Raw genomic sequence first — 27,987 nt, forward strand, 5'->3', positions numbered from 1 at the left:
CAGTTTATGCAAGTTTACAATCCATCTAAACTCCACTTTGTTTTCTATTTAGCTTTAATGATAGCACCTCAGACACGGTTTTCCACCTACATGCATTTTCCTGTAGAGTACTTGTGCTCTAGATTGTAAATGTATTGATTGGTGAATAAATTACGTCAGCACCCTACCAGTTACCACAGCGAGTACACTGTACTTCAGCAGCATGTGTGAAGAACGGCAGCAATGAAACATCTAACCTTCATCGACTGTGTACGCTCACAGAAAGAGGAGTCCATTTACTATAATTTCTGGTGATGATGTTACTCCTCTAAAAAGGGCTGTTTCTGTCCATCTTGCATTGGGGATTTGTGTTTTATAAGAAGCACACGGGGCCGATGTCCAGGCCGAACTCCTGATCAGCCTTTCCAATATCCATTGGGGCCAAGTCCACGACGGGCAGCCTGACAGAAGTTTGAGTCCTGTACTCGATCACTGTCTTTCCCCACTCTCCGTTTGATTTCTGAGGGAAAATAAAGCCGGATAAATCAGCACAAGTGTCTTCCAATCGCTTTTCGTCAAATCTAGGTATTCTGTAAAGACTTACCGAGCAGCCGTCCTCGATGACGGTGTATCGGAGGCGGTTGTTGCCTTGTGCTCTCAGCTCCTGGCCGTTGGAGCCTCTGAGGACCAGAGCTTTCTTCAAGTTGGTGCTCTTCTCGTCTTTATAAGCCACGCTGTTCCTGCAGTGGTAAGTGATGTTCTGGTGCGACTCTTTGGACAAAAGCTGCAGCAGCTTCAACTGAACCGCCACCGCGTTCGGCTGCTCTTCCTCGTTTCCGTAGTGGAACTGAAATTAGATGTAAATTTGACGTGATTAACGACCAGGGCATGCAAGATTTCATTTCCAGGCTTCCTGTTTGGAAGAAAACAAATCCAACAAAGATGTTAAAGTATTGATTTCTTACTCTGGTTCCACTGTTCATGTCGGCTCCGAACCAGACTGGCTTGCTGGCGCTGGGACTGGATTTCGTCCACCAAGCTTTGCTGGGAATGTTGGCCGGATTGGCAGAGATGCAGGTTTCACCACTTTCCATATTACAGAAGACCTTGATGGAATCTTTTGTGCTTCCTTGATTTGGATCAATCCAGTACTCACCTGTATAAAAAGGTACAAGCAACATGTTTTGGGTACATTTGTGGTGCTGGTCTACTGAACTGAACTGAACTGAAAATAATGTCTAAATAAGCAGAAAACAGGACGCTTACCGCTCTTTTTCTGAGGGTAGCACTGCTTGATGTCCTGGCAGGTTTTCGCAGGGTTCGTCTTGCTGCCGTCAGGATTGCGGAGGTTTTGCAGATGTCCGCTGAGGGTCTTCAGACTGGCGTGGACTCCAGTGTCGGCGCGCAGGACGGCCTCATTCTTATTGGGAAGGGCTTCGTCTTTGTTGAACTCTGGAGGTGGAGGAAGCTCGGCATCCACATCGTCCTCAACAAATTCCACAGCTTCTGGCAAACCGATGGTCCCGTCATAATCATAAGGGCCAGCGAAGAGGTCCTCCACTGCTGCAGTGGGAGGTCCTGGGGGACCTGGAGGGCCGGGCGGTCCGGGTTCACCTTCTGGACCCTGACAAAGAAATTAAGTATTTTTACGGATATCAAAATATTTCAGTAACTGTATTTCTCTCAGGATATACAGTTACTGATTGTATATATATATATATATCTATATATATATAGATATATATATATATATATAAATATAATCTTGTGTCACCTGTGCCCCGATGTCCCCACTGGAACCTCTGCTTCCAGGAGCACCCATTGGACCAGGATGACCAATGTTTCCTTCCTTTCCAGGAGGACCCGCCACTCCTGGAGGACCCTATATGGTAAAACAGTGAGATATTCACTCTGCATATTTCTATCTAGTTTAATGTATTCTCTTTTCTGAGATGATCCTGTCGTCAAAAACACTTACACTATACACTTACCCTGTGCCCAGGGGGTCCAACAATACCTATAGCTCCTGGCTCCCCAGTGGCGCCCTGAAATATAAAAGAATCGCATTCAATTGTCTGATACCTTCAGTGTTACTGTGTTCTAGTATCAATGATGCAGACGCCAAGATTTGTATGTCTTATCTGACATATCTAAAGAACAAAAAGTATGTGAAGATGTCTAAATTATAAACATTTTGCTTACAGCTGTTCCTGGCAAACCGTGAAGCCCAGTGAAACCTCTGTGTCCTTTCTGACCCCTCTCTCCTTGTTCTCCAGCTGCTCCTTTCTCTCCCTGAGGTCCTTGAGGTCCCTAAAAGGGTCAACAATTCAACCCATGTCATTGGGAAACACTATGTTTAACACTGAAAACAAGCACCGCTGTATTTTAATTGTTGTTTTGGGGTTTGAACAAGGTGAAAATGTGTCATTTCATGCTTACCACTTTCCCCCGTACTCCAGCTGGTCCTGGGGGTCCAATGGAACCTCTAGCACCCTAAACTCAAAACAGGCAAAGAGACATGACAGAGCATTGACATATGTGGCATATGAAATTTTAATTAGTTGTATTTCTGATTGTGAAACTCACGTTTTCGCCTCTTTGTCCTGGACCACCTGTCATTCCCACAGGACCCTCAGTTCCTGGAGATCCTGTAACACCAGCAAGACCCTCTTGACCAGCATTACCCCTGTCTCCCTGAAAACACACACCAGTTGTTAGTACACACAGCTGTGTGCATGGCACAACAGACATCATGTATTTAATCTTACCCTTTCTCCTACGAGGCCGTCCTTCCCAGGAGACCCCTCTGCTCCAGCAATACCCTGAATTAACACAGATAATGACATGATGCATTTCTCAGGTGAAGATCTGGAAAAACTGTGCACAAGTACAGAAGATGGGAGAATAAAAATACGGAATGGTGACATAGAAAGCTGAATCGTCTGCAAAGAAACAATTGTTTGTTACCAAGATTATTATAATTGCAGTTTTTGAGATACTTTGGCTTTGATATTCCTTATTTTGGAGAAATTAGTGAAAACCAAACAGTCAGAAAGTCTGTTTTTAGAGCTGAAATCAGAAACTGTCTAATGTCTATTGTCAGAGTCATACAGAGGGTCATTTTTTCAAGAAACAAGCAGCCCTGATTGTAAGTGACTCTAGACAAAAACATCAGCCAAACACTAAAAGCTGTATAATGACTCAGATGGACAGGACAAACCTCGGGGCCGGCATCTCCTCTTGGTCCGGTGGCTCCTGGTAAACCAACTCCACCTGAAGGCCCTGCGCTGCCTGGAACTCCAGCAGCTCCAGCTTTTCCTGGTGGACCCTGAGAAATAAATAAATACAAAGTTGAAATGATTATTCAAACATGCTTAACACTGAAATCTCATAGAAAGTACTAGTATGGGTTTGTGAGGCTAAAAATAAACAACAAGCAGGAGTACATACAGCAGGACCTGGCAGTCCCACCATGCCCCTCTCTCCTCTGAGTCCAGGCTGACCCACAATTCCTCGCTGTCCTGGGGTGCCAGCAGGTCCTGGAGGCCCATCAGGCCCCTGACAGAGAAACACAAGAGCAGACAAGCAATTGAAACAGGATTTATTTGTATGGAAGATCAGCACAGCCTGAACTGAAATGCTTTAATGAACTCCTCCCTGCATCTTACCCCAGGACCATCCTCTCCAGAGTCTCCCTTATCTCCAGGGCTGCCCGGGAGGCCTGAAGGTCCACGCTCTCCCTGATGTCCTGGAGCTCCGTTATCTCCTCGAATCCCACTGGGGCCCTGCTTTCCTGGAGCACCTATAGGCCCGTCTGCCCCAACAGCACCCTGAAATACACACATGGGCTTCCCTCAATCCAAATTTTGGAAATACAAATGAATCCACTGCAGGTATATAATTTATGAAATAAGAGGATGCCAGCCTGCCTGCCTGATGATTGTCCATTTAAATAACTTTAATTCATAATTGTGTCTACATGATTTATCAATGTTAATATTGCTATTAAGAAGCTGTGAGGTAATTTATGTTTTATAATATCACCAATTAACTCACAAGAGAGCCGTGTGGTCCAATTCCTCCAGGTAACCCAGGAAAACCAGGAGAGCCCTGTGGGAAGAAAACACTTCACATAACGTGCATTTTAACAATAATAATGATCATACGTGTCTATAATCAGACTAAACTAAAGTTGTAAACAAAGACATTCACACTCTGTGAAGTTGTTTTTTGCTCCAAAGGCTTTAAACATGTCAAAATATGGAGCCGACCTCACCGTTTGACCCTGCGTTCCTCTGCCACCTTTCAATCCAGTCACACCAACAGGTCCCTAAAAAACACACATAAGCTGCTTTTCACAACGAAAACGGGTTAAACTAAATTAAAAGTCGCCACTGAAAACGAGAACGACACCTGAAACCATGGTAACTGTACACAACAAAGATGGCAGCAGTTTTAAAATGTCTAGAAGCTTCGAGTATTTAATGTTTATTTGGATTAAGACATAATGGACTCTCATCAGATACAAGTTTGTGTGTTGGATGTGTACCTGTCCTCCTGATTTTCCAGCCATCCCCTGTGGTCCAGGTGCTCCTCCTTCTCCCTTTAGGCCTGGCTCACCTGTCTCACCTTTGACCCCAGGCTGACCCTCAGTACCCTGGGAAAGAACGAGGAAATGTATCGGCTTATTCACTGGTATATTTTGGACATGACTGCCCTGCTTTGGCTGTCTCTTTTAGGCTACTTACTTGAGGTCCAGGGAAGCCAACAGCACCAGTCGGACCATGTTCACCAGTAGAACCCTGTTAATATCATCACACACACATAAATACATACTTTAATGAGAAGAAATGGAAGTACAGCCGTTCAAAGAAAACCTCATTGCTCCTCAATGTCAGTTGTAAAATAAAATGTTCTACTGACGGGGATTCCTCTTGAGCCGCGGCGTCCTGCAGGTCCTGGTGGGCCAGTTTCACCCTGAAATAAAAAGGACCAGACAAGTCAAATTAAGTCCTTAAAACATGACACGTTTCACTTAAAACTGGAATCAGTTAGCTTCAGGTTCATGGTCATACCACATATCTAGTGCTCATTTACATTTTAATTAAAAGGGGACTTATTTACATTGTTATTAACTTTTCCCCTCATTTAGATCTGATATCTGAGCTGTTCTGTGTTTACTGCTCAGATTAAATCAAACTTTGTCAACAGTATAGTGTGATTTTTAGTGATTTTGCTGCAGTATTTTTTCACAAACATGAACACAAAATGTGCTTTTGAGCTCACCTTCTCTCCGTTGGGTCCACTGGAACCAGCAGGTCCAACAGGACCAGGAAGCCCCTTTTCAATAAAGTGAAAAAATATATTAGAATATCGTATTAGACAAAAGAAAACTTTTTGTTTGCTGTAAGATTGTCAGCCACTGAAGGTTTGACAGCTGTGCGCATCATGTTGAGACGACTCACCCGGGCACCATCAGCACCTGCTTTACCCTCGAGTCCTTTATCTCCAACAGAGCCCTGTTAGAAGAAATCAGCCTTATCAGTTCTTTTAACAACCCCCAAAGAACTTGATGACTAGATGATCTAATCATATTCTTTAACTTACTGAATCTCCCTTCGGGCCCGAAGGTCCTGATATGCCTCTCTCCCCTGGCATCCCCTGAAGTCCTGGACCTCCTGGCTCTCCAACACCACCTGCTGGACCAGGGTTACCCTAAAATGTACGAAAAAGTATCTTGGGTTCACAGTGTCAATTTACATGCAACAAATGACAATATAATGCATGGTTTTGGTTCTTCAAGTCTCACTGTAAATGGTTTTATGGCTACAATACCTTTGGCCCATCTGTTCCTGGTCCACCTGGACTACCTTTGGGTCCCTGCAGCCCATTGGGCCCAATTTCACCTCTCTCTCCTGGAGGGCCTCTTTCTCCCTGCAAGGACCACCGGGTGAATGAATGAAACCATTTGGTTACACACTCTTAATCAGGGGTGAGAACAGTCATTCGTGATACAAATGGACTTACCCTTGGACCTGTACCTCCGGCAGTCCCAGCCTCTCCAGCAAGACCCTGGAAAAATCACATTATGCTTAATGTAATATGATAACTTCTGAGTATGAAATATGTCATTTGAGGGCTAAATTTAAAATGATTTAACTGTTAACGCTCTAAAATAATCTCTACAAACATCTTTTTTTGTGTGTTATTTTGTCATACCTCATCACCTGGTTTTCCTGGCTCCCCAGGTGATCCTGGCATTCCGGGCAAACCCTAAAAAACACTTTATTTAATGCAAATAACGAACAAGAATGTCCACATATTCATTAAGATGCTGGTATACTTAAATCAGATTCCATGGTCTCTCAAAGTTTATTACTTTGAGAAAAAGGTAAATGAAATGAAAATAATTAATATGTCAATAAATGGGTAATTTTAAAAGATAACATACCTGTATATATAAAGCTAATATATACAGTGTAAAATAATATATTTCAGTAATAATTAGCAATCTTGGGATACCAAAAAGTATGGGATACCTGGAAACCATGCATTCCCTGTGGTCCCTGCTCTCCTCTCTTCCCTGCAGGACCCTAGAGAAAGCAAATAGCATATAAACATATATAAACATATATAAACATAATGTGATCAAGTCATTGAGGGTGAGATTGTCTCAACAGAGTTAGAAGCTTACAGCAGGACCAGTTGGACCAGCAGCGCCTTCCTCTCCGTCTTTTCCATTCACCCCCTAGAAGACAGATACAGTACCTATCACTATATTCAGTTTGTACTAAGTTTAGTTAGTATTAAGTATAAATTATATTATATCAATAGTGAAAATAACTTGCCCTTTGACCTGGACCCCCGGAGGTGCCAGCCTCTCCAATCTTCCCAGCATCACCCTAAAAATCATCAGGAACCCAAACACAGAAGTCATCATCTGTTTCAACATCCAACCTAAATATTTCACATTATTTATCTTAATTTAATTTAGTTTAATTTATGTGAATTTCACTCCAGTAACTTCACTTCTTTTTAAACAGAAATTCAAGAAACAAGAAACACTGCAAAACATCTGATCACATATATTAAAGTGGTAAATATAAGAAAACTAGAGTCATACTGACAGCGAAGCCTTTCGGTCCTGGCAGGCCCATCGAACCAGCTGAACCTCGGTTTCCAGTAGAACCAGCTGGGCCTGGTTTGCCATCCTCTCCTGCTGAGCCCTGGAAGGACCGAAAGAAATGTTAACACATGCCGCCCACCGTACACACTGTGCTCTAGGTTTGGTCAAAGAATGACTTCTTATTTAGTTGTTTTGATGAAAACATAAAGTTTTGCGTACCAGTGGTCCTTGCTTTCCCTCTGCTCCCTGGGCACCAATAAGTCCTGTCAGACCCTGTGAAGTAAAACACAAAATAAGTTACAGACTCGTCTCTGAAGCTGCATCTTTTCCTCAAAAGTAGATATTCTAGAAATATTGTACAGTCATTTAGGCAGAAAACAGCATTCCAAGCATTCACACGGCTAAGATAAACCCTGTAATCATGTTTGAATTACTTCAAGGCAATAATTGGATGTGTAGCTGTGTCTTCTTACCCGCGCTCCAGTTAAACCTGGCTCTCCATTACGTCCTGGATCTCCAGGTAAGCCTTTGGCACCGGACGCCCCTGAAAGTCCCCTTTCACCCTGGGCTCCCTGTTTGGCCAAAGATCAAATGTTCAAAAACACAGGAACAAATGTGCTGTGGATGATGATCGGAATAGTCGAGAATAATTATAATTAAAAACCGTAGTGAAATTCTGCCTTTATATGCGTTTTGATGTGAAGTCAACTTACCTTTTGGCCTGGTAAACCATCTGCACCGGGGAAGCCTCTATTTCCTGGAGCTCCCTAGAACAAATGAAGGATACTTCTTCAAAAAAAATCAATAAATTGAAAATCTGTCTTCTGTCCAGATTGGTGTTTTGAGTTTTCCACAGGCCCTGAGATCATGACAATAAACGTTGACTCACTGTCTCTCCTGGAGGTCCTGCAGGCCCGATGGATCCACCATCACCACGGGGTCCACGCTTCCCGTCCTCTCCCATTGGGCCCAACGGACCCGGAGCACCATGGTCACCCTAACAAGACCCAGCAATCAACAATCTGTCAGTGAAACCATCTGCCAATTGACCGACACCAACACAACTTTTAGGGTCTTTATTTCAGGGTGGTACAGGGTTTTTCTTACTCTTTCTCCCTTGAATCCAGCTTCTCCTTTGAATCCAGGCACTCCAACATCGCCCTGCAAAAGAAGATGGAGGTGAAAACATTAAATTACGTGAGCTACAAAGATACAGACAGAAATGGAAATGGAGACACAGTCACGCTACTAGAAAATTAGATGAAATAAGAGCTCGTACCAGTTGGCCCTTTGGTCCTGGTGCTCCTGTAGTTCCCTGGGGACCAGGGGGACCGGGCGGGCCCACAACACCTGCTGGACCTTGGACACCTACTATACCCTGGAGAGGATAAGAAGCAGTTACAGATTTCATAAAAACATTAGTTGATATGGTGAAAGTTGGTTCATAGTGTTTACAAACTTCTGCAGGTACACTTACTGATTGGCCACGGGCACCTGGACCTCCATCAGTCCCCTCAGCACCCTGTTCAAAAACAAAATATTAACTCATAATTAATAATGTTAATCCAAAGCCAAACCACATGATGATGAAATTGTAACACACCAGCTGTCCTGAAGATCCAGGTGGTCCTACGTGACCGGCGTCCCCTCTGGGTCCCTGCTGTCCTGGACTTCCTCTCACCCCTGTCGGACCTGCTTCACCCTGCAGACGGCAGATTCAGCTCGAATTCAAGGACTTTTGTAAAATTTTCAAGGTCTTTTTTTCTATTTAAGAGCTCAGATTTTGGGATTTCTTTCATTTCCTGCCAAAACTACTGTACAAAACCGTTAACAATCTCACCTTCATTCCTGGGTTACCGGGAAAACCTGGCACTCCGGTGATTCCCATTGGACCCTGGAGTTGGAGGAAGTCTTGTTAAATATTCAAAACAAAATTTTAAGGAACTTCAGTTTCCCAAAATATGGAATTATTTCCTTACCAGAGGACCTGGTTTGCCAACATGTCCGGCTGCACCACGTTTTCCCTACGAGAGGAAGAAAATGTCTCAATCTTGAAATGACATTTTCCATTTTTGCACTCAACAAACGAAGGTGTTTTGTTTTTCGTACCACAGGTCCGGTTGGTCCTGCTCTGCCTCTTTCTCCCTGCATGCCCGCCGGCCCCTGAAACAAAAGACAGGCTCGGTGTCTGAATGAAAGACATCGGACACTGGATGAAATGTTCTGGTGATCTGTTTACAGTACGTGTTGCCTACCTGGGGGCCAGGAGCACCCATTCCACCCGGAGTACCAGATGTACCCTGCAGGTTTGAAATGTAAACAAACGGCAGATAAAAGCTGGTGTTAGATAAATGCCATGACGTCCATCATTAGGCGCTTCCATTTGATGTTATAAAGTGTAATGCTATATTTAATGTGGATTAGGAAACACAAGATCAGATGGCAAATTCACACCTTGGTTCCAGCGGCTCCAGACTCGCCTCTTGGCCCAACAAGACCAGCATGTCCCTGTTGGAGAGATTTAAATTCACAAACAGGCTAGGTCTTGATGTTTTTTTTTACACAAAATAATTGTAAAATAATCATAAAAAGTGAGAACTCGTTGCGTTGCCAGGTATCAGTATGACTAACCTTGTGACCTTTCAGTCCTGGATGACCTGGAAGTCCTGGGAATCCTCTTGCACCCTGCATTTAAACAAATAATCAAATCATTGGGAATTACAAGCCAATAATATTACAATTCATTTCATGTTGATATGAACGCTGGGAGCTGACTGGTTACCACAGATCCTGGAAATCCTGGTTCTCCTGTAGCACCTGGAGGTCCAGCTTCTCCCTGAGCAGAAATAGTTAAATAATAGTTCTTAAAACGACAATTACTGATAAATATATACTAATAATATTAAAAGTCAGAATAACGTTGTTGCCAATTAAATATAAAAACTGGCAAGGCAAAAAAGAAAATGGCGCAGGAAAAAAGGACAGTAAATTACGCATTTTCAATTTGACTCACATCAGGTCCAGATTTTCCTGCTGGCCCATCTGGTCCTCGATGACCCGGCTCACCCTGTGAACAAACACAAGGAGTTAAATCTAAATCTAACATCACAGGTTTTGAAGGCTCCCCATCGACACTTGATGCGAGCATCAAATCTAAAATCTAAAATGGAGAAGCAGGAATGTTCCTACCATTTGTCCTGGATCTCCAGCCTCTCCTGGAATTCCCTGACCACCACTTGGACCCTGAACCGAGGAAAAATCACTTATCATATAAGGCTATGAACAATGAACAGTGACAATTTAGCCTTTAAGTCTTTGCTTGGAGGGCAAAACTTACTGCATGTCCAGGCAACCCTGGAGGTCCACGTGGTCCCGCTTCACCCTGAAATAGCAACATTTCATACACTTTAAACTGTACATTACAGCAAACCCTAACTTTGCATATATATATATATATATATATATATATATACATCTAAAAAAAATAAATCATTTTCTTTCCTACACAGTTGTACAGCACTCACCCTTGATCCTGATACCATCCCAGCCAGACCAGACTTCTCATTGAAACCTGAAGCCATCTGTGAAACTAGGTTGCCCTAAAATGATTTAAAAGAAATGTTCAAACCATGCATATTTATTTTGCAGTGATGAGACAGGGCATCAGTTAAATGGACTTTACTTATATAAGGCTATTAGTTAATTGCCTCTGAGGAAAAACTCACCCCAGGGAGGGAGGGATGGCCTGGGGGTCCCGCCTCTCCTGGATTTCCTGGCACACCGGGCTCGCCATCAAATCCTGGAGGCCCCTGAAATCCCTGCAGGGTGTACGGTGAAATATGGTTAATGAGAGACAACACGTTCTTCTTCAGGAAATAACTTACTGATCAATTTATATCAACAATAAACATTTACAGTGTCAAGAGTAAGGACCAGAACTATTTGTAAACCTGAATCAGATTCATCCAGACTTACCCGTCTGCCTTTAAAGCCTCTTGGTCCAGTGCGTCCCTGAGCTCCTGGAGGACCCTGAACCATAAACACAAGTATAAGTACAAGTATGAGATTTGCTGTATACAACCATGAAAGCCAGTGTCTTCAGACTTCTGTTCAAAATACATTGAGAACACTATTATGAGACTTTGGTGCCCTCTAGTGTCCAAATTAGTGCATAGAGATTATTATAAAGGGAGATCCTTAAACCATATATATCATATATTATCCAATTGTACAGGTGGATATATAGAGTCAGAGTAAACACAAAAACAATAGAGAGAGTAAAAACAGTAAAAACCCACCGAGGGTCCTGAAGGTCCAGGAAGCCCCACCACCTGAGAGTAAAAAACAAAAAAATTATTGGAATAAATACATAAATAAATAAATGAAATATGTATACATATGCATGCGCACTGTTTATTTTGTGAGATTACTTACATATGGGATGTCACCTGGTTCACCTTTCTGTCCCTATGAAGGAAACGTGTTAACAACTTGTTTTAATTTAAAAAGAACAACAATAGTTTTTATATTTGTTTTGAATAATAATCCAAGTCAGAATTAATCGTGACTTACCTTGAAGCCCATAAGTTCTTGAGGGGAAACAGAAAAGAAAGTTAACTAAACTTAACTGCTTAATCTGCACAGTGAGCTTAAACAATTTATGTAATTTAGTAGCTTTCTACGGCTTTCAACAACTAAATTCATAATTTAGATATTATACAAACAGCTACTGAACTTCTCAATCTTTAAAAGTAACTAAAACCACCTGTAAATCATGTTTTTGCTGACTTTTAATGGGTCAGTGATGTAAAAGTGTACTCGAAGGTGTGTCAGTACACTGTGACATCACTGTATACACTATATATATATAAATATAATTGTTATGAACAGTTCCTCTTGTGGTATAAGTCATCTCACCGATCACCCTGCTGGCGCTGGCGAAGCTGTCACACACAGGGCAGCACTCTCCCTCAGGTGTGACGACCTTCTCGCAGTTTGACAGCAGTTCACACTGCACCTCATCGCAGATGGCGACACCGTTGTCGCAGACACAAACGCGACAAGGCTCTGGTTTCCAGATGTCGTTGTGATGGTGGACCTCCTCATCGACCGTGCAGCTTTCCCCCTTTTTCTCATCTGCAGCTGCGACAGAGGAAAGAACAAGGAGGGATATTTTAAAAAGTAGCACATACTAAGCCCTCGACAATATGACCGGATTGACACATGACATGGACCTGTTGTGGGGTCTGTGTTGGGAGTTGATGTCGAAGCTGCAGTCAAGCACACAGGGCAACACTCGCCCTCTGGGGTCACAGTTTTCTGACAGTCGGCGAGGTCCTCGCAAACCACGTCTTCGCACACAGCGGTCCCCATATCGCACACACAGATCCGACACGGCTCCGGGTTCCACATGTCATTGTTGGCGTAGACTTTTCCATTTTCTGTGCAGGTGTCTTCACGAAACAGAAACGTAGGGAAATTAAATTAGTATCTGCGGTAGTTGTGAATTTCAATGTGACCTGAAATCCAAACAGTCTAAATTTGTAAAAGGAAAAGTTTTGTGCTTTTTCACTTTCTTGCCAAGAGTTATGAGAAGGTTGATACCACACTCAAGCTTATATGCTAAATATGAAGTTACCAAGGAGGCCAGTTGGCTTCACTAAAAGAGATACCACATGTTAATTGGTAAGCTTTAGAATTTCTGGTAGGCAGCAGTGCCAGGCTAGCTGTTACCCCCCGTTTACAGTCTTTATGCTAAGCTAAGTTAACCAGCTGCCAGCTGTAGGTTCATATTTAGCATACAAATGTTATAATGGTATTAATCTTCTCATCTAACTCCTGGAAAAATAGCTCATTTCCCAAAATGTCAAACTTTTTCTTTAAATACTAAATCTTAAACTCTAACGGCGTAACATGCTTAACTTTCATGCCAGCAATTATTCTAAAAGAGTAAAAGTAGTCCTGTTTTTTTAAAGCCCCTATGCATCAATATGCATCCTCCAAATTATTCTCATTGTTGAGGTTTTTGTTGTAACAGTCGCCAAAGTCACGCATTTAAAATCATACACATAGGGGCTTTAAACAGTGCATCTTTTTAAAAAGAAAGAAACTATTCATTTAAATTTCTATTTAAATACTTGAAGCCTTACTTGGTGCTGAAATAGAAAGCAACTCACAATCAGCGCAAAGACAAACAAACGTGGCAATTACCGTCATCAAAAGTGCATATTAAGTGCGATGAACAACAGATAGCAATTTCCCAGAGGAATACACCTTATTTGGTTAATAAGTTACTTGCTCAACTTCCTTTTGTGTGGCAGTAAAGTTGGTAGCAGCTCTACCAGTGTCCATTATTATCTATAGTGCAGATGAAATTGCTACCAATGTTTTTGCTGCGCAAAAGTTGGTTGAGAAGTGATCTTATCTGGCAAAAAGTCAAAGTATTCCTTTTGCAAACTGACAATGCAGTCAAAGGGAAACTCTGAACACAACATTGGAGAATCATTTCGAGGTTGTGTGCACAGGATGGAGCCTGAAGAGGAGGGCTTCAGGCTGGGAGAGGTGACAAACAGCAGTCCTGACACAGATGGGAAGATTGACTGACTGCTGAAGTTGAGTAAAACACAAACACTGCAAGAAAGTAACCAGGATGCATCCGCAGAATATATCTTGCCAGACAAATGTGCAGGTTACATTCCAGTTTACCAGTTTCAGTGTCTGTGTGAGGCCGATGTGCTGCAGCCAAGCACACGGGGCAGCACTCGCCCTCCGGTATCTCTGTGGTCTCGCAGTCACCTACATCCTCACACACCACGTCCTCACAAACCACCGTCCCCATATCACATATACAGACTCGACATGGCTCTGGGCTCCATATCTGATTGCTGGAGTAGACTTTGCCATCCTCTGTGCAGGAATCTTTATGAAAAAGAACAGCGACTGGCATCAGTACCCGCAGTCGTTCTTTGTCAGCTGATAGTTGTTGTATCACATCATTATGGGCGGGAGACCAGTTCTTTATTATTTGTCAGACTAGCCTCAGTCTCAGCTTCAAAATGCAAATACAACAAGTGTGTAGTCAAGTAAAAACAGACTTAGCTCTAGTCTAAAGCAAGTCCATCGACTGATTGATTGATTTTTAGCTATGCTAGCAGCGTAGTTTTAAGGATTATCTCAACAACTATTGGATGGATTGCCATGAAATGTTGTACGGACATTCATGATCCCCAGAGGATGAATTGACCCTGGTGATTGCCTGACTTTTCCTCTGCCACTCATCCAGTAAAACATCTCAACATCTACAAGATGGAGTGATGGAGGATCCTTCTGACATAAAGACAAGATCATTTAATGACTATTAAATCCCATAATGATGCATTGTGCACAATTACATTGTTCACGGTGGGTATTCAGTACATGATTTCAGTGAAAGCAACTTCAAACGTGAGCAAAATGTAGCCTTGTTATGACAACGCCACAGCAGAAACAAAGAAATGTAGGAGACAAAAAGACAGGAAGATAATGGGATGAAAACTGAAAACCTGATGATGTCTCCTTTAAACCTCATAAAAATCCACCTAAATACTCCCACGGTGGATTTGCAGATGTGGATATTTATGGAACATACAGACCCACATTTAAATCAGCCAAATATCAGGTTCTTATTAAATATTTATTACCAGTTTTATTGTCCATGCTAGGAGGATGTGGTGCTGCAGTCGAGCACACGGGGCAACACTCGCCCTCTGGGGCCTCGGTTGTTTGGCAGTCCCCTAGCTCCTCACAGACCACCTCCTCACACACCACAGTCCCCGTGTCGCACACACAGATCCGACACGGCTCTGGGCTCCATATCTCATTGTGGGAGTGGGTCTTTCCATTGTCTGTGCAGGTATCTTCATGAAACAGAACAGCAACTGACGTCAGTATTGCAGGTGATTCCCTTTCAGTTGGCAGTGATGGTGAAGTCTCTACATCATTATGGGGTTCAGCTTTATTGCACTACTTATCGTATCAAACCCTCAAGTACATCAACAAAAACGTTTCTTCAACCTTTCCTCTTTCCTCTCTATAACATCAGGAAAGTCTCGTCTCAATAATAGCTATAATAATATCTATTTTAGCTCAAAAACAATCTGAACGTCCGCTCCAGTGGAGCTAATCCAGACTCAAACCGAGAGAAAACAATCATGGTTCTTGTGGGCCTATAATTGTTCAAAAACCTGTAAACACAGTCAGAAGAAAGCTGGTTTCCTCAGCTTGGACTGTGGAGCCTGTGGTTGAAGACTGGCAGTTTAATGGCACTCATGAGTCAACACTTGACCAGTGGCACCTTGACTTGGCCTCAACTGGACCACATGGCAAAGGCTACTACTTGTAGGCCCACTGGCACGGCAGTTTGATAAATACAGCCCCCACTGTTTCCTGTTTAAAGACACAAAGGTCAGCTTTGCAAACCTGTAGGCGGCACTTCAAGATCATGACAACCAGCCAGCAGGCCGGCGAACTAGCTTGTAACATTCATTCCTCTTTGCCTTTTGCAGCGGCCTCAGTCAAACTTTACGCAGTCAGAGCGCGTTCTTCTGGCTTGTTTCTCTCGTATTTAAGTTACATTAACCTTCAGAGGAACATTAACTCTGTGTGCTCGTGAACTTAGAGGCACCGCACGTCCACGCAGGTGTTTCCAGTTACTCCAATCAGCTAATCAGATCTCCAGATCCAAGCTGTGTGGATCTAAACTTCACCAAACATTATCAAGACAGTTTGGTTTCCGCTCAATTTCAGTTTGGCACACAAAATTCAACAGCATCACAAACAATACAAACTAATACTGCACCTGCTGCTGTTTAAATGTGTTTCCCTGTTAGCTCCAGAGCGGGTACATTCAAAACCTGCCAACTACTGACCAATCAAATCACTGATGAAACCGACCTACGGGATCCTGATAGGGACAAAAGAGTCGAGTCCAACAGGCTGCAGAAACAGTCGTCCATGATCTTAAACCATGTTTAATCTTGCAACATAAGCACCAGCAGATACTGGCCTACACTTTAATAACTTTACGTGGGGTTTCCCGAGTCTTACTATCAGGCTAGTTGAAGTACAAATACCCCCCCCCCCCCCCTTCCCCATAATGATGTGTTACACCAACTGAAAGGAAACCAGGTACAACAGCAGTCATTTCCATTTACCTGCTTTAGTGTCTGTACCGTGAGTCGGTGCTGCAGACGAGCACACGGGGCAACACTCGCCCTCTGGAGTCACAGCCGTCTGGCAGTCTCTGAGCTCCTCACACACCTCGTCCTCACACACTACAGTCCCCACGTCACACACACAGACTCGACATGACTCTGGGCTCCATATCTGATTGTTGGAGTACACCTTTCCGTTTTCTGTACAGCTGTCTGAGTCAAGCAGAGCAGCAATGAGCATCTGGACCAGAGGCGCATACTTACACCTCTTCAAAGTACTCCGAAGGTCATGAAACATTTTCTGCGTGTTAGAGACATTAGTAGGTATTAGTAGAGTAAATAAAACATAGGGACATATTGAGGGACGCATTCAGTATTCTTTAAATACTAAAACACCACAGCAGAAGGAAATTAAACATAAAAATCTTTTGTTACATCAGTGCAAAGAATTTAAAACACACCTAAATACAACAAGAACAAGGTTGTGTAAGTGTACTTCCCACCTTTGGCCAGTAGGCTGCACCCATTACTAAACAATGCAAAACAAGTGTTCATTCAATGAGCATTTTAGGCTTCACAAAGCACCCCAGATGGGACTCGAACCCACAATCCCTGGCTTAGGAGGCCAGTGCCTTATCCATTAGGCCACTGGGGCTTCAGCACACCTGTAATTTAGAGGTATAAAATCTGCTTTATATTCAATAAAAGTTGTGACAAATGATTTGTATTATAGATAGAGTTAAAATAATTTCTCTGTAGGACTTAAAAGGGCCAAAGAACACTTTCATTCCACCACTGATAACTGACATATAAATGAAGGCACTATCAACCTCATTACTCTTTACAGTTCGCCAGGTAAGTGTTGTTGCCTTCCTTTACTGGTTTCATGAAAAGGTTGCATGATGGGAAGTGTAGTATCCAGCTGTTTTCGGACTAAAAGTCAGCATATCTCAACCTCTGCTGCTTCAGTTTCTCTTTTAGCTCTGCCTCTCCCAAGTCACCAGACTGTATTCATTTTATTTGATATTTATTTTTATAGCATGAACCAATGGCACATACCACAGTATTTATACTTGGTTGCTGCTAAAATTAGGGTGTTTCAGGTAAATCTGCCCTCAGGGGACGACTGACAGCTCACTGATTTAAATGGAAAACCAAAAGATGACACTTGACACTTGAGCAAGGCGCTTCAGTGAGCCAGTCGGTGACTAGACTGTGGTTGAGCTTGACGGCTCCTGGCTGTAAATGTGTCTATAAATGTGTCTGTGTATAAGTATGTAATCATTTTTTACGCCAGCAATGTCTCCGACTGTAAACTTAAAACAAGATGAGACCTACAGTTTTCATGTTAGCGCACCACAAAATCATCATTTTGACAAACCAAAGTGGAAAAATCCCCCAGCTGTGTGAGATAATTTAATCTGGTTTATAATACATTCATTGTTTAAAGCATTTTCTATTTTAAAAAGTGACATTTTCTCCACTTGTTTTAATATTTATGTAATATCAACATCATTTTTCTTGCTTTTTCTTGCCTTTAGAAAAATAAGGTTTAAAGGCATGCAAGACAAATAATTTCTCACAGTGTAAGAGGGATATTTTGTGCCCTGCTGGATCCTCTTGAGTCCATCAGTCTTTGAAAAAAGAAAGAAAAGTATCAGGAAAAGCACATTTGGCCACCTGCTACCAGCTTTGTGAGCATATTTCAACCCAAGCCGTTTAGTGACGTCCTAAGTACTAATTATGTGGTGGAGCCTCTCCCCATCGAGAGAGGCTGGTTTTCAAAAGCAGGAGTTATTTCAGGGGAAACCACAGAGGCTCTATTATAGGTTTGGCTTGGGTAGAACTTGTGGCTTGCCTTTATTTGGGAGAGCAGTGAGGTGCCACACCCGGAGAAACCCTCCCGCTACGAAACCTGCTTCACCCTGAGGAGCAGCTCACAGGCTGGCATGAAGGTTTATTCTGCAGGTTGTTTAGTAGAAGTTGTAGACGTTTTTCCAGCATTCGTTTTTGGAATATTGACCTTTTATTCGGGAGGAAAAAGGCATTTATTTTATTGAGCTTTGCTGATTTTTTTATACTGAAGCTTTGCAGAATGTCCAGAAACCAGACTCCTATGATAAAACACTATATTTTCTAGGCATTAGACTGTGATTATGGCTCAGATATACAGTATGACAGCAATTATTCTTTTTAAGTGGAAACTATCCGTGCAGCTCTCTGACCTTGTGGTTTGCAGACACCTCCTCAACTCAGGTTTATTATTAAACAATATTCAACCCACATAAACTGTACCGTAGGCCAGTGGTTCCCAAGCAGGGGGGGGGGGGCTGGGACTCCTCCAGGGGTCACAAGATGATTAATATGCATTTTTCATCTTTTTAATTAAAAAATAATAAAATACTTGATACTTTCACCTCCACCTCCTAAATGATGTCCTTGCTGAGACCATAAGGGTCACAGAAGACATTGCTTCAGTTAAAAGGGTCACAACTAAAAGGCCGGAAAGAGTTTTAGGCATAAACTGCAGTCATTTCCCAATTAATAGCCCATTTAATCAAATATTGAGTCTTATTTGCCCTTAACACCAGTGAAAAGATGTGTGGAGAGAGAGACAGATAAACTTAAAGTCTTAAACTCTGGGCTCGCTCCATTTTTACCATTCAAACAAACACACACATGCACATCCACCAAGCCAAGAACAGCACACTAAAAGATGACTGCCAGTATCATAAATCTCAAGTGTGCAGTTCCTTCAACAACAGCTGACATACCTGCTTCTGAATTCAGCCTAAAACGACACTTGATTTCTGAGTTTGAAGATGTTTATCATACTTGAGGTGAAACAGTTTCCCTCGTTATAATAGCAGCATGGTTATAGTACAGCCACCTATTAAGGCTGGCTTGTTACTGTTTTTATACACTTGTGGGGAAGATGGTGGCCTATAAATTCAGGATCAGACTGTAATTAAGTCATCTTCTGTACCAATAGTCATCATGTTGCTTATAGGTGCCCCACCAGGGGGTTTGAAAGCAGAGAAGAAGGTGCATCTGATACCACTCTCATGTTTGTAAACTAAATATGAAGCTACAGCCAGCAGCCAGTTAACATAGCTTAGCATAAAGACTGCTAACAGCTAGCCGTAGCTTCTTATTTACCGTACAGACACGTAATCTTCTCGTCTAACTCTTGTAAGAAAACTAATAAGTCAAAATGTCAATTGTTTCTTCAATCATGCAAACCAGAAGCTCATATTGTCAGTATCACATGGCCCCTTGTGTTTTTAACTGTTTGTTTACTTTTTAATACATATTTTTGTAAAATGTCAGGGAAAGAGCCAAATTAGTATCGTAGGAAATGTGGTAGCAGCAAGCAAGACCATTGGGGGGACCATGGAGGCTGGAAGAGCCTCTAAAAATCCTTCATATTACCTTTTTATTGCTAAAATCACACTTTGATCCTCAGTTTTTGGCCCATAGTGACACATTTATGAGAAACTTCTACAGGTAAAGTCTTCCTCCCTTTGCAGCTCCAGTGGAGGTGAACTTGGATGGAAGTGCGTGAGGCATATTTCATATCCAGCATCCTCTCACTCTGGGTGTGTCTTGTCTGCCTCTGGCCCGAAGTCTGACCAAAATTAGTGGCCTGCTTTTGTCCGTCCCATCCTCAAGGCCACATCATTATAGCCGTGGCACTCAAAACCCCGTCATTCAGCCTCGACCTCGCACTGAAATAGCCCATGCTTTGGAGCGTACTGCATCCTGTAGGGGGGGAGATATTTTTGACCCAGGATCACATCCACTGGGACATTTTGTTTCAGTTTCGCCACATCTCCGTCTTTAAGAAATCTCCCTGGTTTTGTCTCAGCAGCGTGAGGAGTATTTACCCTCAATGTCAGGCATCACTTTCTCCATCTGTAATTAATCCCTGAAAAGTTTACTGCTTTCACAAGATATTGTGTGTCGAGAACGCACTCTTAATCATCACTTAGCGGCTTCACAAACAGGAAAATGGTGTCTCATTAAGGCAAAATAAGCCTTTCTGGCTTAGGTTGTGGGTGTGATTTTAACCTGTCGTTCCCAAAAACCACAAGGCCAGTGTGGTCCGGTTGCAGGGAGACCGAGCAGCCCAGTTTAAACGTATAAATTAAAACACATAGCAGGAAAATCTGCAACTTCCCAAACCACTTCCTAGATTTAAAAAAAAGAATATGATGTAAAAATGACATATATCCAGCATTTGTAGCTTTAGAAATAAGGCAATATGGGAAAGTTAGACCAAAAGTAACTTTTCCAGTATGAACGTTATGGGACAGATGTTTATTTTAACAGCCCACACAAGCAGAAGATCTCCTTTACTTGATTTTATGACCCTTTTGAATTCCTTTTGCCTTATTTTTTTGCATAAACCTGTCAGCAGCTGAAACATATCAGGTATCAACACAGAAAACCAATCAGAGGACAGAAGGAGCGGTCATATTCGGGGGCAGGTTGTGACTCACCTTTCTTGGCATCTTCTTGGCAGGTCACGGCCATCACCTGAGCCAAGGTGATGAGCAGGCAGACGGTAATCCTAGAGCGTGACGAGGGGTCCATGTCTGCATGCCAGACAGGGCAGCGTCCTCACACACAGCCGCCGCTAGACAGACGAGGAAGTCAGAGAGAGCCCAGCCCCGAGCTGCAGCATCCAGACTGAAAAAATCCAAATATCCCTGAGTGGACCAGGCTCCTGGATGAGCGATTACTGCAAACTGAAACAAGCTCCCTCTCTAACCCCCTCCTTCTCTCCTCCTCCTCCTCCTCCTCTCTCATCATTTTTTTCTTGCTTTATTTCAAAGCCAACCTCCTCCTCAAGGCTTTTGCAGATGCCTTGAAAGATGTAGCTAATTAAAGGCTGCATGAAATTTGTGCAACCGGCATGACTGATGACAGATGATGGGCTGGAGGATGCTCTTGAAAAATGACCTCAAGTGGAGCATTTCTCTTCAGGATAGAGCAAAAAGAAAAACGTCACGTCATTTACGCTTCGTTGAATGACCTTTCACCTTGACTGCTTCGTGTCTGGTTTTGCTTCGTCACAAATAAATGGCTAATCCTCAGCTCTACGAACCGATTTACCATCTTTCGGCTAATTATTTTGGTCCGCAACTTTAGTGTTTTGGTTCAGTCTCACAGTCCTTATTCAGGGAGCTTATCTCTGATAAACCTACGGTACACTACCTGCCCAGTACCAAATGGCAGACTGACAAAGTTAGCAGCTAGCTAAGAAAGTGGAGCAGCTGCTAGCTGCTAGATGTAGCTGGCTAGCTCACTCAAGAGTTGTTGGAGACCAAAAACTAAAAGAGCTAAAAGAAGAGTGAATACTGGACTTACTTTGTCCAGGTCACCAGAAACATGACCCCAAATAGATGCTAATGTTGCTTTGTGTCTGCTGGATGTGGCAATCGCTTGCTAACACATTAGCCAACGGCTATATAACATGCTAATATCGTGTTTACAGCTTGTTGCGCTGCCCCCAAGTGGCCAAAAAAAATCAACTGCTGCAGGATTAACCCCAAGAAGAGTTTTTATGGATAACCACAGCTCAACTGTTGATGATGAATGAATGAATTCTTGGTATTTGTATGTGTCAGTGTGCAAGAGTTGTACCTGAAATAATGCGTTGAAAATAAAGCAATCATCAGACAAAAAGAGGAGCTTTTTATTTTGCTATCCACCTGAAATTCTTTGACTTGCTGACCTAAATCTGTGCACTCCAGCTTGAGCGGTTTACAATGTGCATGTTACATCCATCTGATGTGTTTTCCAGGGCAAAGCTCTGCCAAGACGGTACGTCAAGCAGACCGTCAGTCCCTGAGGTGATGTCCCGGAGGTACAGAACAAAACAAACATCATGACTTCTTTGCCGTCGTCTCCACTTGTGATTTGTACACAGAATACTGTATTCTTAACCAGTGATTTAATCTTGAATTCAGGCATAAAAACATCATCAGAAGTCACATTTCTGTCAGCGGATGAGGTGGATTTCACTTGTTTCCTTTGCTGAACAACTTGAGTCAGGAAGAACAGACTGATTTCCCATTAAACAGACAGAGAGCAGGGCAGAGCCACGGGGGACGCGAGACTGAAGCAGATGGGAAGAAAGTTCCTGCATCAGATGAGAGCTCAGCTTCTGTACAAGTGTCGGCCCCTGAAGCAGCCAGTGTTGGTTTCTTTTTTGTTAGATTACTCGTAGCTGGGAGTCGACTAAGGTGGTCAATGTTGTGTTCAAATAACTAGATTCTTTGTTTGGACAGTTCTCCTGGAAATTATGTTTATATACTAACTAATTTGCAACAGAAAATAAGTTTTAAGGGACACGTGATGCCAGCCGGATCACATTTTAACAATAATCTTTAAGGAAATCTTAATTGACTCAAGTCACTTTATATATTGTAGTAGTTTATGGTTCTGTCTAGGCGCTGCAGCAAAAGTCTGACTTGAAGTACGAAACGGGACGTGTTAATGTGTTAATTAACATTTAACCAGAAACCACAATCTTTCCCAAAAGCAACCAAGCACATTTACACAAAACTGCTCACTGCTTTTTTCCCATTAAATAGTCTGACCAGGTGATTCTATGTGTGTAATCCACTTTGGTAAACTGAGATTCAACCCAACATGTTCCTGAAAGACCAGGCAAGGCTGCATGCAAGTGTAAATTTTGGAGCTTAAATCATCCTTCTTTTGGCCAAGAAGGAAAGATTACAGGGAGTGTAATCTATAGAAAACTAATTCTGACTTCAGCTTCTCACATGTGGCATTTAAAACCTAAAAACATGCAGGCTATTTCTGGATGTATAGACTAGACCAGCAGTGTGACCACAGGAGACGTCGGCCCATGATCGTGCATGCAGGACACACACACTGTGACTGGAGGCCACCAGTCAGAAAGGTGGACATTATCCAAACTAAAAAAAGCAGCAATGAAAAAAACATTAGATCTTACAAAAAAACCACAGAGACATCCCAAAAAAAATCCCATTTTTCAGGCTCTCAGAGGAAGGCTTGAGGCTAAAGCAGATGTTTCGTGTATCGCAGAGTCAAAGGGGAACATGTAGCTACTGTTACGTTCAGACAGGATATAAACTTTTATACTTCAGTCAGCAGTTAGAGATGAATTGACCAGCCAAAGAAGTCACATGTGTAATGTAAAACGTGTAAGACAATGCTGTTATCATCTGTTCTTTTTCCACCTCATTTGTCACATGACAGGAAGCTGCAGGCTTACAGTGACCTATCAAGTTAACACACATCTTGTCCCATATTACCTTACACACAACCTGCATTATTTAACATTTCACGAGTCTGAAAGAACACTCCCGAATTAGCTTCCCCATTGAGGAGCAAACGAGACCAGCAAATGGACCCTTTGGAGGCGCTTTCTGACTAGATTAAGATATATTTTTTACCTGGTTTGATACTCATGCATCACTCGAAATGTTTGCGGCAGCCACAAAGAACTTTGTGAAGCAGGTTGGAGACACAGGGAGGTTGATCCCCGTCCCGAGCCTGAGCGAGGCCGACCGCTACCAGCCCCTCAGCCTGGTTACCAGGAAGAGGAAGAGGCATTTCTGGAAGAAGAACAAGTACGCCTCGACCCCCTTCTCACTGAAAGACATCCTGGTGGGGGAGAAGGAGATCACAGCAGGTACAGTAATGAAAGACACGTCAGAATCATGAGGATTAACTTAAGTATTTGATGTGAGAGACGTCAACACACATTTTTTTCAATTTGTTTCCCCTTTAAGTAGCTTCAGAGTTGACAAATGGTATCATATATATTCTGTATCAGCTTGTTTCAGCTCTACATTGAAGATATATGATGTTTACACCGAGTGAAATATTATTTTATATACACTTCCCCAAATTTCAAGCTGACATATTTGGTATCTTTGGAAATTTTGGGCCTTTTAAATAAAGTTCTGTGGGTTTGAATGTTGAGCTGCACTGCATAGGTTTGTTTAAGGATTACAAACTCAAAATCTCTTACAATTTCCTTTCACTGTCTTTTTTATCATTTATATACATTTACTATCATTAGATTTTAATTTTAGATATTCAGGCCTGCCAATATTATCAAGGTAATTTTGTCCTTAACATTCATCTAACTCTCATCAAGAAAACTAACAAGCTAACATATGTTTTATAACATCGGCTGTTTACCATTTTCACATCCATAAGGTTTATATTTACGTTTCAAGACTAATTGTAATTACTTTATAAACATAATATTTATAAGATCATCATGTTTTGTATTTTAAATATTAACTTGTAACTATAACGGTCAAATAAATGCAGGGGGGTAAAAAGTTCAATACTTTCCTCTAAATTGTAGTAATCGGAGTCGGCGTTTAAAGGAGCACTGAATCTTTCTTTTTCTGAAACAGGAGTGTCTTCTTATCAGCTCCTCAACTACGAGGACAAATCTGACGTAGCCCTCAACGGTCGTTTAGGAAACCACCTCATCAACGACGTGGGGTTCAACATCAGCGGATCGGACTCTGTGGCCGTCAAAGCCTCCTTCGGCATCGTGACCAAACACGAGCTGGAGGTGCCCACCTTACTGCGAGAGCTCAACTCCAGGTAATACTGATGCTGTGTGCTAGTACGCTTTCAACAGCTGCTCAGTGCGCTCTTATCTTCATCGTCATCATAGTATCACATAAGACTGATCAGATGAAGTGCCATCTCTGTAATGTTTTATTAATAACCAAGTTATATGATCTATTTTTTGATTAATTATTTATCTTTTTGAAAAGAGAGATGTAGGAAGAAGTAAGCAAATCTGACATTTTAGATTCATGTTGTTTTCCTAACAACGGCCATGAGTTGATACTGGCCTCTGACCTCTGACCTCCTTGTGACAGAGGGAATGTGAGAAGTGGGTTTCCCTGTAAGGATGAATAAGTTATCATGTTATTCTACACTGGCACACATACAGGAGCTACATAGACTGTAGATGACGTCTTGTTTGACATTAAAAAGGGTCAAACTTAAAGCTCTATTGTAGTTTTGTTGGAAATATTGGTTAGCTACAAGAATACAGGCTCAGAAAAGTGTTTAATATGGAGCCGGTAGACCGTCCAGACTGGCCAGTCATTACGACTACGGCTAACACATTAGCTTGTTAGCTTTCTTGAGAGGGATACTCTCACGTCTGTGCGTTGAATATGAAGCTTCAGCCAGCAACCAGTTAGCTTATAAGCTAGTTAGAAGAGAAACAGGTGGCCTAGCTCGGTTTGAAGCTAACAAAATCCGCTGACCACAACTTCTAAAGCTCACTGATAAACACTTTATACACAAAAAACTACACATTTTGTAATGTGTTAGCGAGCTGGCTAGCTGTTTCCCCCTGTTTCCAGTCTCTATGCTAGGCTAAGCTAACCGCTGGTTGTAGCTTCATCATAACCATACAAACCTGACCGTGGTATCAATCTTCTCATCTAACCCTCGTTAAGAAAGCTAACAAGCTAACATACTTCCCACAATGTCAAACTGTTCCTTCAAGGTTCCTCACTATTCACAGCTACATAAACCCACTTCCGGTCTTTCAGGAAAGTGGACCTGGATCACTGCCTGGTTCGTCAGTCCAAGGAGAGCGGGCGGACCGTTCTCTGCGTCGTTGTGGAGAGCATCCGCACCACCCGTCAGTGCTCTCTGACCGTCCACGCCGGGATGAGAGGGACTACCATGAGGGTAAAAACACACAAACAGTAGTTTGTTATTGTCCCGCCAAACTTGCCAACATTCAACTTCTTTTCTTTCTTTTACGCTGCAGTTTCAGATCGACGACGGGAGAAACCCCAAAGGTCGAGACAAAGCCATCGTCATTCCGGCTCACACCACCATCGCCTTCAGCATCTGCGAGTTGTTTGTTCGACTGGACGGACGCCTTGGTAGGAAGGTCACATGCATTATTTCCCATCCTTTTTTACAAACTTTGAGAACTGAAACTTCACAAAACTTTGTGTGTACTAATGGAAGTGTTAGGGTCCTGGAGGGTCCTTGAAATCCACCAAGTTTGGTGACCTTCCAAGGGAGTTTTCTCGTTCCTCAGACAGCTTTCAGAGGTTAAGAGTGACCCCCAAGACTCCTCAAACTACATGTTTCCAGATCATTCACCCCTGTTCTTTGAAATGGGCTTAGAAAATAAAGATAATCTTCTGTTGCAAGCATGAACCTCGCAAAATTAAATTTAAGCTGTGGGTGCATCAATTGTGGTTAACACCTGAGGCTCCTCGGTACTCATCATGCCATACATTCTTATCTTAAGTAGAAGGAGTTAAACGATAACAATTTCTCCACCTTTAAACATGAAAAGGAGCTTTTCCTTCTCCAGAGTCGTGGTGTCATTATGTCTTATTACCATGGCACCTGAAATTACAACGTGAGCATAAAAAACGTAATATCCCATGCTTTCCGCTTTTCACTCCGGAGTTAATTTCAACACATTAAAAAGTCACAAAAATTGAAGGTTGGTTTAACTCAGAGTGGGATGTTAATAATGCAAAAAGCTGCAAACTGAGTAGTCCCACAACACCTGAATGCCTCATAATATTTTTCTCCTGAATTCATCATGAAAACATTATGTATACACGTAAATACATTCATCGAAAATGGGAAAAAAACATAAGTTTACATGGCCGGTTAGCTCAGCTGGTTAGAGCGTGGTGCTAATAACGCCAAGGTCATGGGTTCGATCCCCATACTGGCCAATATTTATTCTTCTTGTAGTCTTCAGCTTCTGAATCTACTGATGATAAGTTTGCCTCAGAGAGATTCTTACTTGCATGTGTGATGCCGAAGCGCTGAGAGGGTTTCAATCCTTGGAAACTTTCGCCATACTTTGTATGTAAACACTGCACTTAATTGAGTAACTGAAGATGCAGATTTTGTTAGTTTTATATGACCACGTGGCCTAATGGACAAGGCGTCTGACTTCGGATCAGAAGATTGAGGGTTCGAGTCCCTTCGTGGTTGAAACCTTCTGACCTAGTTCAAAAGATTGTGGTATGGTCTGCTATGGACGATAATAAATAACAGTGCTTAGTGCTTGGTCCTGTGGAGGTAGAGAAGGACATTTCCCATCCTTTTTTCTGAACTTTCTTCGTCTTTGTCAGATCTTTGTGTGGCCCCGGAGTCTCAAGGGGGATTTGAGCGGGAGCAGATCAGGGAGCAGCTCGGTGGTTTCATCGGTCACTTCTCAATGGGTCGACTGCGCCGATTCCTGTCTGGCATCGTCTACGGAAACCCCTTCAGAGCAGGTATGGTAATGACCTCCGCTAGGTAAAAAAGGCACCATTACTTTCGCTACTACTTCTGCCATTTTGCTTTATCCAACTAGATAACCGAACATTTGAGGAGCTCACCCACTCTGACACCTACATGGACGACATGGTTACCGACTACTACGAGAAAGCCGCCAGCATGACGGACGTGTCCACTGCCTACCTGAGAGACAGCTCCCACACACGGGTCAACCTCCTCAAACACAACATCCCCAAGGGGCCCTGCGCGCTCTGCGGCATGGGCAACCAGAAGCGGGAGACTGTTTACGGCTGTCTGGAGTGCTCGACCGGGGGCCAGAAATATGTCCGGCTGCACGTGGTGCCCTGTTTCGACCTCTGGCACAAAACACTGAGGTGAAAA

At 42.6% G+C, this 27,987-nt stretch overlaps 2 protein-coding genes and 3 non-coding genes across 6 annotated transcripts; 3 read left to right on the forward strand and 2 right to left on the reverse strand.

The window, feature by feature from the left end:
* Positions 1 to 352: 352 nt before the first annotated feature.
* LOC139306434 (collagen alpha-2(V) chain-like) lies at positions 353 to 20,892 on the reverse strand. The gene is made up of 54 exons (XM_070930292.1): positions 20,799 to 20,892; positions 16,297 to 16,416; positions 14,785 to 15,000; positions 13,811 to 14,023; positions 12,430 to 12,558; positions 12,023 to 12,247; positions 11,678 to 11,694; positions 11,404 to 11,436; positions 11,081 to 11,124; positions 10,831 to 10,923; positions 10,443 to 10,487; positions 10,295 to 10,348; positions 10,119 to 10,172; positions 9,888 to 9,941; positions 9,560 to 9,613; positions 9,361 to 9,442; positions 9,215 to 9,268; positions 9,085 to 9,129; positions 8,946 to 8,999; positions 8,709 to 8,807; positions 8,583 to 8,627; positions 8,385 to 8,483; positions 8,213 to 8,266; positions 7,995 to 8,102; positions 7,819 to 7,872; positions 7,579 to 7,677; positions 7,325 to 7,378; positions 7,107 to 7,205; positions 6,674 to 6,727; positions 6,519 to 6,572; positions 6,199 to 6,252; positions 6,007 to 6,051; positions 5,815 to 5,913; positions 5,587 to 5,694; positions 5,445 to 5,498; positions 5,266 to 5,319; positions 4,903 to 4,956; positions 4,728 to 4,781; positions 4,529 to 4,636; positions 4,256 to 4,309; positions 4,036 to 4,089; positions 3,648 to 3,809; positions 3,430 to 3,537; positions 3,200 to 3,307; positions 2,748 to 2,801; positions 2,566 to 2,673; positions 2,419 to 2,472; positions 2,182 to 2,289; positions 1,971 to 2,024; positions 1,754 to 1,861; positions 1,246 to 1,603; positions 945 to 1,135; positions 584 to 826; positions 353 to 499 (listed from the first exon to the last, which is right to left on the reverse strand). The coding sequence occupies exons 1-54, from the start codon at positions 20,890 to 20,892 to the stop codon at positions 353 to 355; spliced, it is 5,040 nt and encodes a 1,679-aa protein (XP_070786393.1).
* trnar-ccu (transfer RNA arginine (anticodon CCU)) lies at positions 16,879 to 16,951 on the reverse strand. The gene has a single exon. It is a non-coding gene; the product is annotated as a tRNA-Arg (tRNA).
* Positions 20,893 to 23,775: 2,883 nt separating the features above from the next.
* Positions 23,776 to 27,984, forward strand: pjvk (pejvakin). Of its 2 annotated transcripts, XM_070930884.1 has the most exons (6): positions 23,776 to 23,986; positions 24,726 to 24,921; positions 25,893 to 26,034; positions 26,117 to 26,234; positions 27,459 to 27,602; positions 27,683 to 27,984. In XM_070930884.1, exons 1-6 carry the CDS (start codon positions 23,776 to 23,778, stop codon positions 27,982 to 27,984), a joined length of 1,113 nt encoding a protein of 370 aa, XP_070786985.1. The 2 variants fall into 2 exon arrangements, with proteins under 2 accessions (XP_070786985.1, XP_070786986.1); XM_070930885.1 differs by lacking the exon at positions 27,459 to 27,602.
* On the forward strand, positions 26,980 to 27,053 carry trnai-aau (transfer RNA isoleucine (anticodon AAU)). The gene has a single exon. It is a non-coding gene; the product is annotated as a tRNA-Ile (tRNA).
* On the forward strand, positions 27,246 to 27,318 carry trnar-ucg (transfer RNA arginine (anticodon UCG)). The gene has a single exon. It is a non-coding gene; the product is annotated as a tRNA-Arg (tRNA).
* Positions 27,985 to 27,987: the final 3 nt, after the last annotated feature.

The sequence above is a fragment of the Enoplosus armatus genome, chromosome 24, assembly GCF_043641665.1.
Source record: "Enoplosus armatus isolate fEnoArm2 chromosome 24, fEnoArm2.hap1, whole genome shotgun sequence".
In the NCBI taxonomy this organism is placed as follows: Eukaryota; Metazoa; Chordata; class Actinopteri; order Centrarchiformes; family Enoplosidae; genus Enoplosus; species Enoplosus armatus.

Excerpts from the sequence above, each read along its gene's own strand:
- LOC139306434 (XM_070930292.1), bottom strand. The coding sequence starts at position 20,892 with ATGGACCCCTCGTCACGCTCTAGGATTACCGTCTGCCTGCTCATCACC. Across the intron at positions 14,024-14,784 it reads TAGCATGGACAATAAAACTG|ATTCCTGCACAGAGGATGGC; the intron begins GTAATAAATATT and ends TTTTTCATAAAG. Across the intron at positions 10,349-10,442 it reads CAGGGTTGCCTGGACATGCA|GGTCCAAGTGGTGGTCAGGG; the intron begins GTAAGTTTTGCC and ends TCCTCGGTTCAG.
- pjvk (XM_070930884.1), top strand. The coding sequence starts at position 23,776 with ATGTTTGCGGCAGCCACAAAGAACTTTGTGAAGCAGGTTGGAGACACA. Across the intron at positions 23,987-24,725 it reads GGAGAAGGAGATCACAGCAG|GAGTGTCTTCTTATCAGCTC; the intron begins GTACAGTAATGA and ends TTTCTGAAACAG. Across the intron at positions 26,035-26,116 it reads TGAGAGGGACTACCATGAGG|TTTCAGATCGACGACGGGAG; the intron begins GTAAAAACACAC and ends TTTACGCTGCAG.